Source organism: Apis florea, unplaced genomic scaffold, assembly GCF_048593485.1.
Source record: "Apis florea isolate Af1SG1 unplaced genomic scaffold, ASM4859348v1 contig_3068_pilon, whole genome shotgun sequence".
In the NCBI taxonomy this organism is placed as follows: domain Eukaryota; kingdom Metazoa; phylum Arthropoda; class Insecta; order Hymenoptera; family Apidae; genus Apis; species Apis florea.
The window spans coordinates 1879661-1891501 of record NW_028256700.1 but is presented as its reverse complement, the minus strand read 5'-3'; the positions used below and the strand labels follow the sequence as shown (position 1 = coordinate 1891501).

Genomic DNA, 11841 nt, shown 5'->3' with positions numbered 1-11841 from the left:
TTTTTCTTTCTCTTCTTTTTTTTTTTTTTTTTAAAGAACTTCCTACTTTCCATCTCTCCGACTCACTTTACCGTTACCACCATTAATCACTGTATACAACGCGGTATAATAATAACAATAATCAATATAATCTCGTTCACAGGCGGAACTTCAAATGAAAATCCAAACGTTCCTCTCTATCTGTTTTCCCTTTCTTCGTCGATCGAAATTGAAGAAAATCGGCCCGTCCCGTTCCACCCTCCTCCCTTCCTTTTCCAAACAATTATCTAATAAAATAGAAATCTATCTATCAAAGTTGGTAAAAATCGTAGGATTTCCAATCGAAAGTTCCACCGGCGGCAAAACTCGTATCGAAACGATTCGATCGATAGTGCCGATTCCTCGTTCCGATTCCTTTTCTTATTTTTACGCCATCGATCGATCCCTCCTCCTTCCCTTCCCGAAACGACGGAACTTTCGACCGAGATTCGCCGAGAGCCACGTCCGAGAGCTTCTTCGTGAAATTCGAAATCAAAAGTTCCACCGTGCCGGGCGCTAAACGCGTTTTTCTTTTTCTCTCTCTTAATACTTAAACGGGCAAAACGATTTCTGTACCCTACACGCGTTAGGTGGTCTCGTCGAACGCAATGGCGAACAATGGTGGTCGACAAGTCATCCAAGAAGGAAAGAAGGAAAGCGACGAGAGAACGAAAGGCTGCCCGCCGACGAGACCGCCTTGCCTTGCGAGCATAGAAAAGCGTAGAATTCGCGAAAAGGGTTCGAAAAAAAAAAAAAAAGCGAGGGAAATCTAGATCGTCGTCGTGACCACTCCTCCCCTTCACCCTCGATAGAAACGAGTACGACCTGTACCACCGTGTGACTTTTCTTCTTTTCCTTTTCTTTTCTTTTGTGCAGAATTTTTCCGCTCAACTGCCCTTTTTTTGTGCATCCTGATTACACGTATACTATACACGCGTACATCCATCTGTATACACATATATATATTACACATGTGTGTTACACAGACGTATATATAGATAGATATATGGATACGGATTGGCGAAAATTGAACCGATTAGATTTTTAGATCCACGATGAAGATGGTTTTGCGGAAGCGTCGAGAATCGCGTGCTGCGAGACGCTCACTCACTCACACGCACGCACGCACACACACACACACATACGTACACGTACACGCGATATGAAACGAGCGGCCATTTCATTCGGATGATGATCGAAGGATGATCGAAAAAAATGGTGGGAAATCGGAATGAACGAAGGGGGGAGGCGTTAAATCGATCGGATGATTAAACAAATGCGTGGAGAGAGTGTGGCGTACGTAAGGCGCGGTTACATAGGGGGCGGTATCGTCGGCAGACGAACAAACGAAGGGAAGTGGAGGAGCGGTCACCGATTGGAAAAGAAATTTCTCTTGAATATCCTCTCTCTCTCTCTCTCTCTCCTTTCTCCTTTTCTGCTATTTTTCTCTTGGACGCGGTTTTTGTTGGTAGTGATGCTGCAAAAAGGTGGCGGGACGAGGCTTAGTCCACCATCAGTTCGAAGTGTACCGAGCCACGCCTCTCGAATCTATCGTGGATGATGTTGTGCGCCCAAGCTTTGCACTCGATGTTGATCAATACGCCGTCTGGAAAATCGATGAAATCGTTTCCTCTTCCATATTATTATTATTATATATATATAAAACTTACATTTAGGCCTCTCGAAGAAAACAGCTACGAGGGGGCTGAGGTATCCGGGGGTGTTTGTGAAGGGGAAGTAGTAACCAGGGAAACCTCGACGAGGAATGTATTGAATCGCGCCCATGTTCTCCACGTCGGCTGGATTCTCGCCCGAGCACGAGACCCACACCGTGTCCAACCTGTTCGCGTGCTCCTCCGCTTTGATGTGCTCTTGAAGATCGGTGGGCATGGCGGGGGGCAGATTCTTCGTGTCGTTGTAATATTCCGGCTTCCAGCCGAAAATCTGATGGGATTATATTGATGGGTGTGTAAAAGGGTGTGTTTCAGGAGACAAGAATCGAAATACACGAACCTTGTTCAATTTGAGGAAGATGCAAGGGGCGGATTTGTTGTAACCGTACTTGTTCTTCTTCGTGCACTGCCCCCACGTCGACATGTCCACGTCGCATACTTTGCCGGGGGCCGGTGGTTTACCGTAGTCGCAAATCGTCCTTTTTTGGGCACCGTTCGTCGACGTGGCTGGTTTCTGATACTCTGCAACGTGTTCAAAACGTTGTTCATTTCTCAACGTAGCTCGTCTAATATAATATATCGAGAGAATATGGAATGGTTGGAGATCGAGATAATTTCATTTATTCTTTTTCAAGAATCGTGTGCGAAGAAAAATGTAATTTCTATTTTTAAAATTGCTCTTAATTTTATACGTGTGTGTGTATATATATGTATATATTATGTATAGTTATTATATAATATAAATGTAAAGACACCGAGAAACTTTGATCCAAAGATTGGTCTCACCTTGACCGGATTTAACGGGTTCCTGACGTAATTGGCTCGTTAGGACAAAGACTATTTTCTCGCTTATCGGTTAATATTAGCGTCATAACACATCTATGGAAATAATATTATCGGATATATTTGTGCATCCATCCAATACGCAGTTTTACTTTGAAATACTTTGCTCCTTGAATCGGGACTTTTCTCAAGATTTCTCGAAATTCTCGAAAAATTCGTTCGAATCGTAAGAAATTTTATCACCAATTTGAAATTTTGGAACAAGCTTGGACGGGTGGAAAATTTTTTTCTAATTTGAACTTGCTCACCTTCGAGGAACTTGTCCAATTCTCTGGTCCAGTGTAAAAAGTTTCCCTCGTCGCTGGCTTTGTACCAGATCAAGGTACTCTCGACGTTGCTCGAGGGTGGCATGGGCCTGAAACCAAGGCCGGGGTTGCTCCCGATCAAGGAATTGTCCAACTGCCATTTCGGCGCATTCGGGTCTAACGTTTGATAGAAAACTGTCAACATCGCTCCGAAGAAACCAGCCAGTACCGCATAAAAAATAACGTAGAATAATAATATTTTGGCTGGAATCAGAAGGAAAAAAGAAATATGATATAATATCGTCATAAACTTCCTCTTAAACTTTCTAAAAAGAACGAGAGCGAAGGAGAAAGGATAAGTCGAAATCTTATCGAGGCAATTATCGAAACGGAGAGAGAAACATTTTATTGCAATAATCCCCTTTACGCATAGCAGTAACTCAAGTCTACAACATTGAGACAGTTATGATCCGTGGTCTAATTGGCCTGAATTGGTATTGAGTAAGCGACGCTGCTTGAGTTTATTATAAGAATCATTGATCAACAACAAATTACAAAGCGTATACAAATCGTATTACATCGTCGAATTTTTCCTCGAGTTGCAACGATTCCTTTTTCGTGGAAATTTTTTTCAAAAATTATCCCGCCGTCTCTGATTATAAATACAAATATGTCGAAGCTTTGAATTAAGCTTTTACACGCGTATATATAGCGTGTTTAAAGACATCGTTTAATCGACATCTCTAATTTTATAACGATTCGTACCGAAATAATTTCATTTCGAAATTATTGTTCTATAATGTTAAGATTAAAGTTTCATTTGGCATTAGATCAAACTTTACGATCAAACGCACGCAACAAGCTTGTTACCGTTTTTCGTATAAACGTGATTACGAAAAAATTTAAAATTATTGGAGAAACGTAATAATGGAATGCATAAAATACGAATAATAGTATAACTTCAAAATGTTATTATATAATTTTTTTTTTCAGAATTTTCATAAATTTTATCGTTGATTCGTTGTTAAAATTTCCACGAATAAAAATGGTATCTAAAAGGCAAATTTAAGTAACATCTACTGGAAGTGGAATATACAAGAAAAGATAAAGCACGTTATTGATCTCCGTAGATACCACACACTCTCTCTCTCTCTCTCTCTCTATTCTACATCGCGTGGAAAGAGATTTTAAATTAAAGAAACCAGCTCTCCTTCCTCCTCCCCCCCTCCCTCCCTCCCCTCCTCTTTTTTTAAATATTCGAGTAACTTTCGTTTGTTAAAATTTTGTTATAAAAAAAAAAAAAAAAAAGAAAAAGATTTATGCACATAAATCTGTAATCTTGGTTCAATTAAATAAAAATCACGCGAAGAGATCTGCTTCCTGTAAGATCTCTGCATTTGTTCGTTCCCATATATAGTGAGAGTGATAAAGAAAAAAAAAAAATCACAAAGATCATTGCCATATTTCTTTGATTCAAAATTCAAACTGAAATGCAACAATATCAATGACCCACTTCGTGAAAGAACCGTGGTGGCTTCTAAGTTTGTGGCGCCGTCGCGTTCCGCATACGAAGTGATCGATATCTCAAAAAAAAAACCGTGAAAATGTTACGTTACTACAGTAACCGTAATAGCATACTGCATACTTTTGAGAGAAAATACAAGAGACGATCTTTTATCTTTTATGCAAAAATTCGGATTCTTGCGTGACGTATATCACTTGCATGCGTCATCTCAATCTCAATTCAATCAAATATTACATTTACTTACATTTTCCTCTCACTCTTTATTTTTTTCGATTTCGAAAAGTATAACTATTTTTAAGCGATTTTTTTTATTAATCCATCGATCTATCGCTCTTCTTACGTTTAACAGAATATGACATTTTTTTTTTAACATTCATTTTTATATCGTTTATCAAGATTAATAAAAATGTGTCAATCTTTTGATCAACTTCTTCTACAAACGAGTAAATTTCACGTGAATTATTTATGGAGTTTATCAACTTAATCAAACGATCTTTTTACTTAATTTCTCGATAATTAATAATATCGTCTGTCATTCCCTTCTTTCCATATTTTCTTATGTTTCTTTTTTTTTTTTTTTTGATTGGTAAGACGGTGGTAAAATTTGTTAAAAATGAATAAAGGAGAAGCTATTTCTACGAAATGGTAAGACGGTTGGTTTGTATTGATTTTGGCGGAAGTCGATCAACTTCAAGAAAAGAAGAAGAAAGAATGTAGCTCGGAAAGAAAAATATAAGCTGCTTTAAGTATGCTAACACGATAACTCAACGACCGAACGAATTACTTTGTAAATACGGTAAAGAAAATTACAAATTTGCCCAATTCGAAGAAATTTGTCGTAAAGATTTCCTAATTTTATGTGCCATATGATAAAGTCGAGGACAAAAAATCAATATTTGCTCGTGATACTCGTACAAATTTTTCGGATCACGAAAATATTTAAAGATAAAAGCCGAGTTTTAATTCTAATAATTTTAAATATTAATTTAAGATTGTACGTACAAATCGTTACAAATTTTTATAAAATAACTAATCCTAATGATTTGTGCAACAATTTTATTACAAATCGGATTTGCGATTAAAATAAAATCTAAATAAATAATACGGTAAATATTTACAGAAATAATTTTTACAGAAAATATAAATGAATCAGAACATTTGATTTTCTTTTTCTAATACAAAATATAAAAGAATAAAACTATCCGTACGAAATATTAATTATTTGATATTATTACAAAAATATTCACGTCGCGTACGTTAAAAAATAATGTGTTCGTAAAACTTAATTCTCAAATAAAGTAATTTTCCTTTCTGTTAAATTGTAATTTTCTTCTTTTCCTTCGCTCTAATATAAAAACAATAAAACATTGGAGAAATTCTCTCTTTTACAAAATAAAATTAAAATTTCTACCGACCAAATTAAGTAGCCAAATAAGTGTTAATTTGTGAACGCGATTATAGTCTTAGCTGCAATTGATTTTATTCGATATACCGTCAGATCGACCAAATCTTTCCGCAATTGCATTACATAATAGTACAATATGGAGAATACATTTCTATATGTCATTAGATACATGTCAAGTAAAATCACAAATTTTACAAGCACTGAAAATATACGAGAACGGAGAATTTTAAATGAATTCACAAGTAAAAATAACTTGCATCGTTGTTACACGTACACTCTTCAAAATACACTCTTTCGATATTTTTATCCCTTTACGGAATAATTTCAGCGTATTATTCATTTCGATGATATAGTTTACGATGCTATCTTTCTTTTTTTTAGCTATATATTTATAATGGGATAAAACTTTATAGCTTCAGACTCAAAGATTAAGAGTATTTTTTCATCTCGTGCTCTTTCTTCTTCTTCTTCTTCTTTTTTTCCCTTTTTAATCTTATTACGACGACAAAAATAGAAAACTGAAGATTATCGCTTCTCTATTTTTTTTTTTTTTTTTTCAAAAATTCGATTGAGAACTTGAAAGTGTAACTCTATCAAGAAGATATTATACGATACGGAAAAAAAAACCTCTGGTTATTATCAGAACAGGATATGTTTCCTGTTAAGATAAAACGATTTATAACAAAAAGGTTATTTTCACGTAACGCAAGATTTAACGTGGCAATTTGTAACATCAAAAAATTACGTACGATCATTTTGTCAAAATATCGAAAAGAAACATTTTTTTTTTTCTTTTTTAATAATCAGAAAAGTGAAGAATGATTTTCCTTTAGTAGAATTTAATGTACAACAGAGACAAGTCTTGTATTTCGTTGAGATTTTTCATTACAAAAAGATAAATAAAGAAGCGATGAAAATAAAAATTGTACAATTCTGTATCAATGTTATCGAACGGAAATCGATTTAAATTGAAAAAAATCAGAATCATTTTTCTTCTTCGGTTGAACTTAAGAAGCACGATAATCCTTCCTAAATACATGGCACCGCCGATGATCTGCAGTGCGCGTGTACATTGCGACTCTTTCGACGTCAAGAACGATGGGGTTACGATTGAAACGTCAATCAGATATTATTCGGCTTTTCCCGACCCGTTTCACAGAATATTCCGAAAAGATCGTTCTCGATACTGTAAACGGATTTTTCGGAATAAATCCCGTTTTCAATTTCAAACATCTTTAATAATATTTCCTCGAGCGAAAGAAATCTATCTACTCTCGAATTTACGTTCGAATCGATGATAAAAAGTGAATCTCTCGTAAAATAAATAATATATTCATATTTCACAAATGATACAACTTACCCCAACTAGCCCCTGTGCGCCCCAGGAACTGTCCAGTCTCGGAGTTCCATACAAAGACCCTGAAACCCTCCCATTTGCCAAGCTTCGGCGGTGGAGTGTAATACTGTTCGACTTTTTTACCCTCCATTCTTTACGACTAGACGAAAGATGGAGAGAACAATCGAATTTTCTCCCCGCGTATCACCACGAACGAACGAACGAACGAACAAACGAACGAACGAACGAACGAACGAACGAACGAACGAACGACGACAGTCAGGATCTGGTCTGCTCTATCTGGTAATATTGTTGTACGTCTTCTGGTGGAACAGTGCCGCGATCGAACAGTTCCGCGGGCGAGGACGCAAAGGAAGGAAGGGTCGATTCGTGCCCTCGTCTCGAGCTACTGTTCTCGGGCGCTCTCGTCCGACCAAGGGATGAATATTGAACGATCGAACCCAGCCTGGCCCGAGCTTTTCAGGCCGTCCCCTCCTTCTCTCCTTGCTCTCGTTTCTCCGCTCCCCTTCCTCTCGCCCCCTCTCTCTTCCTCCAGCGGTGTGCTTTCTCACTGCCGCGGAACCGCTACCCTTTTCCACCGCGTCGACCAAATCGCGCAGTCGCGTCAATACCGCCACCCCCTCCCCCTCGACGGGAGTATCGCGGCCAGGTGGCACTAGTGGCAATCGTGACCGGCTCGCTTGATCCTTCTCGCTCCGACTCGCGCCTTTTTAATCGCCCTTCCTCTCGTTTCACTCGATTCGATCGACCTCGCTCCATTCGTGACACGCCGACTCCAACCTTACGCGATTCTCAACGGACAGATATATGCGATCGTAGAAAACGATACTCTCTTTGTCTTCTTCGATCGTTCTTCGTCTCGAATAATCGAAATCGGGTGTATCGTACGTATCGTTGCATGGGACGAGAATTAAAAACAGGATAAATAAAAGTATATATGTATGTATATATAGGAGGTGGGGGGAAGGAGAGAAGATATATGTGACGAGAGAAGAAAGTTAAAGCTCAGAGTTTCGATATGAATGATTATGAAAATTCGTTTAATAAGATCGTTACGTTTCGTTGAGTGAAAATATAATTTTTTCTAACCGCGCTATTGTGATCTGTCGCGATTATATTATATCAGCTGTATGATCTTTAATTTCTTCGATTTTAATTTGTTAAAGTACAAAAGTTCGAGATCGTCTCGAATTGTTCCTCGAAATTATATAAAAAAAAAGAAAAAGAAAAAGAAAGAAAGAAAAGAAATGTAGTGGATAAAAAGATATTAGAGATTAATATCATTGGCCAAAATCGAGTTAATTCCAGAACCGAATTCTGGCACGTATCGTTTATTGTTGTTCCAATGCAGTTTATATCGATTACTGTTTTATTTTTCCTACGATTCACAATATTTAATGAATTTTGGAATTTTTTTGGATAAAAATATATATTCAATTACACAAATTTATAAATATTAATTATAAATAATATTAATCTACAAAAGGTATGTACATACAAAAAAAAATAATTCGTTGATTATTTATACAATTTATATTTTTATCGATATCATATGTAGATTGCGATAATAATTTAATTAATAACTTGGATACAGCACATTACATCCGTAGATAGATGTCGATAACGCGTTATGGATACAAATATTGTTTAATATTGTTATAACAAGATACAAAATCATTTATTACGATTTGAATCTTGAACACGAATAAATCTATTTATCTAAAAAAAAAAAAAAAAAATAAAGTTAAATATAAAGTATATATCTATTGATATATAGAAAATTGACATAATTCTGTACATTTATATATTTATTTATTTATTTATTCATTTCTTCTATTATCATTCATTTATTTACTTTATACAGAATCTTAATACGAGATATTAAAGACATGTATTTTATAAGCACGAAATAAATAATAAATTATATTTTATATAAAACCATAATGCGGTATCTGTGCCACTAAGTAATGTTACCATACATGCACACTCTTACATAACGGAAGTTCTGTGTATCGATTGCACTCAAAATGTCCAATTTAGCAATTTTTGGTTGCCGAAAAAAAAAAAAAAAAAAAAAAAAAGAAAGAAAAAAAATTCGACGGTACACATTCATATAAGTTAGCCACTTCTTTTCTTTGTCGACGATCTTTGTCACTCGATAATTATAGATAAATTAATTAAATAAAAAGAAAAATTGTAATAATTGTAATAAGTTATTGTATCCATTTATTCCTTCTTCTCGTTTGCACGAATAATCGTAAACCGTAAAAATATATTTTACGATAAACAAACAGATGTGGGTTATCAAAACAATTTGAATTATCCATTATTTAATAATTATATCGTATGGAATATTTTATTATAGTTTACTTTTAACCACATCAAAAAATACATTTAATTTATTTTATTTGCTTCAATTCATTCGTATTACAAATTACTATAATTTTTGTCTACAGCACATAATATACAGTTATTGTTATATATTATCCATTCCCACAGATGCAATGTACAGGATCTTTTTGTTAAATCTTTAAGATTTTTACCTCTTTTACAATTAGATCCTTTCTTTTATGAAATCGTTCCTGTTTGTGAATATTGTATATATATATATATATATAAAATATAAATATAAATATAATATATATATATATATATTTATATTATATTATATGTATATGTATATGTATATGTATATAGAAGTTTTGAGAAACATAGATATATAAAAAAAAGCAACATTTTATACAATTTTTTTCAACGCATCTTTTAAAACAATAGTCTCAGCGTATCTTGTACTATTCAATTATGAATTATGAATTTAAACTATATTTAGTTTATACAAACAAATTAAACGGTGCATCTATAATTAAATGCTAGATTTTCATCACATTTTCAGAATAGTCTAAGAGTATACTTCAACCAGTTTTTTTTTCTTTTTGATTTATTTACAAATATTTCATTGTTTTATAATCGCATGTAAATAAAGAAATTATGTGCATTATTAAACAATGTCACTGTTCAAAGAGTTATAAACTTGATATCGATATAATATCAATAATCATCGCAAAATAATCGTAATTACTCTACAAAAAGCGTGTTTATTTACACAGCTTTCCTTTGTACTATCGCACATAAAGAAAGTACAATTTCATAAGAACGTACGCACGACGTATCCTAAACACACCGGCTAAAAGTGTAGACGGATTGGTTGGTAACGTTTTTTATTAAATATTTCATTACAGGAGGTTAAAATATTTATAATGCATTCAAATAACAGAATTTACAAATATATCTCAATATTTCCATATATATGTATGTATATATATAGCGTGTATATACACATCACATATTTGTATGTAAATCTTATTTCCTTCCCCTACCACACTATATCTCATACATACTTATTACTTACGTACTCGTACACTCGTTCTCTCTTTCACACCGAATTCTTATTTACATGACGTAGAGTGGCACAAACCTTCATACAGATTTTTTTTCGTTTTCAAATTTGTTTCTTTTTTTTTCTTTTTTTTTTTTTTTTTTTTTTTTTCTCGAGCTTTGACCCATTACACTTTCTGTACCACGATAACAGGAGTACTACGCGTCTCCACGACAGAAAAAATCTGATCCTCTCGTACGACGAGCGACCGTCTCTACAAAAACTGAACGAATGAGTTTTCACTTTGCACAGAATGCTTCCTAAATTTTTTTTTTTTTTTTTTTTTTTTTTTTTGTATTTTTCTATTCCTTATTATTCTTTGAATAATCAGTAATTATTACATTTATATGTTAAGCAGCACGCTTTATCTCCCCTCCCCCCCTTCTCCCACCCACCCATCCCCCCTCATTTTAACACGTTTCTGACAATTTTCATTTCAATTGGAAACGATATATATTATAACCCTTCTCTCTTGTGTTTTCTATTTATTCGAAATGGCAACTCTTCTCTTCTACATTGTATCATCGCATTTTTGTATTTGTTGTATTTCATGCTATTATTTTTCGTTTTTTTGGATTTTTCTTTTTTTTGTTATTATTATTATTATTGTTGTATTGTTATTATTATTATTATTATTATTAGTATTAGTATTATTATTATTATTATTATTTTCATCCTCGTCCAAAGCACGTATTGTCTTGGTGAGTCTCGATAGTCTCGTAGCAAACCTATTCCCCGAATGAACGGTCATCATATGCAAACGTGTTATTTATATGGTGTAGCGAGTTCCGCTCGCAACACGCAGCAAATCGTAGTACATCGTAATTGTAAGCGCTTTTAAGTCACTATGCCGACGATATATCCTGATGCATCTTGTCTGCGTATGCACACACACATATATTTGCGTATTTCTGTTTGCATATTAGGTGTACCTGCATATGTGCATCTCGATAGAATTTCCTTCTCTTCCTTTTCTCCTTACAACTTTCTCCGTACTTATCTTAATCGCTGCCCAATTACACCCCTGTATGTCCAGAAATATTTTGGAAAAGAAAAAGGAAAAAAAAAAAAAAAAAAAAAAAGAAAAAAGAAAAAAAGAAAAAAAGAAAAAAAAGAAAGAAAAAAAAATACATAATGGCTCCCGGCTTCTTTTACATTTTTTTTCGTTTTTTTCTCGGTTTTTTTTTTTTTTTTTTTTTATACAATTTCATTCATTTTTTTTTTTTTATACAATTGATGTTATTCGTTTATGTATTAGAGATGTAAATCATCGAGAAAGTTATTATATTAATATTAATTATGCGATGTAAAATACACGTGTCGTATTTTTTTTTTTTTT

The 11841-nt window shown here is 34.2% G+C and overlaps 1 protein-coding gene across 1 annotated transcript; it reads right to left on the bottom strand.

The window, feature by feature from the left end:
* On the bottom strand, nt 1-7498 carry LOC100869332 (sodium/potassium-transporting ATPase subunit beta-2). Its single transcript, XM_003690905.4, has 5 exons — nt 7070-7498; nt 2783-3043; nt 2032-2213; nt 1689-1962; nt 1-1624 (listed from the first exon to the last, which is right to left on the bottom strand). Exons 1-5 carry the CDS (start codon nt 7194-7196, stop codon nt 1521-1523), a joined length of 948 nt encoding a protein of 315 aa, XP_003690953.1. The 5' UTR covers nt 7197-7498; the 3' UTR covers nt 1-1520.
* Between the last annotated feature and the right edge of the window lie 4343 nt (nt 7499-11841).

Excerpts from the sequence above, each read along its gene's own strand:
- LOC100869332 (XM_003690905.4), bottom strand. The coding sequence starts at position 7,196 with ATGGAGGGTAAAAAAGTCGAACAGTATTACACTCCACCGCCGAAGCTT. Across the intron at positions 2,214-2,782 it reads ATTGGACAAGTTCCTCGAAG|AGTATCAGAAACCAGCCACG; the intron begins GTGAGCAAGTTC and ends AACACGTTGCAG. Across the intron at positions 1,963-2,031 it reads TCTTCCTCAAATTGAACAAG|ATTTTCGGCTGGAAGCCGGA; the intron begins GTTCGTGTATTT and ends TAATCCCATCAG.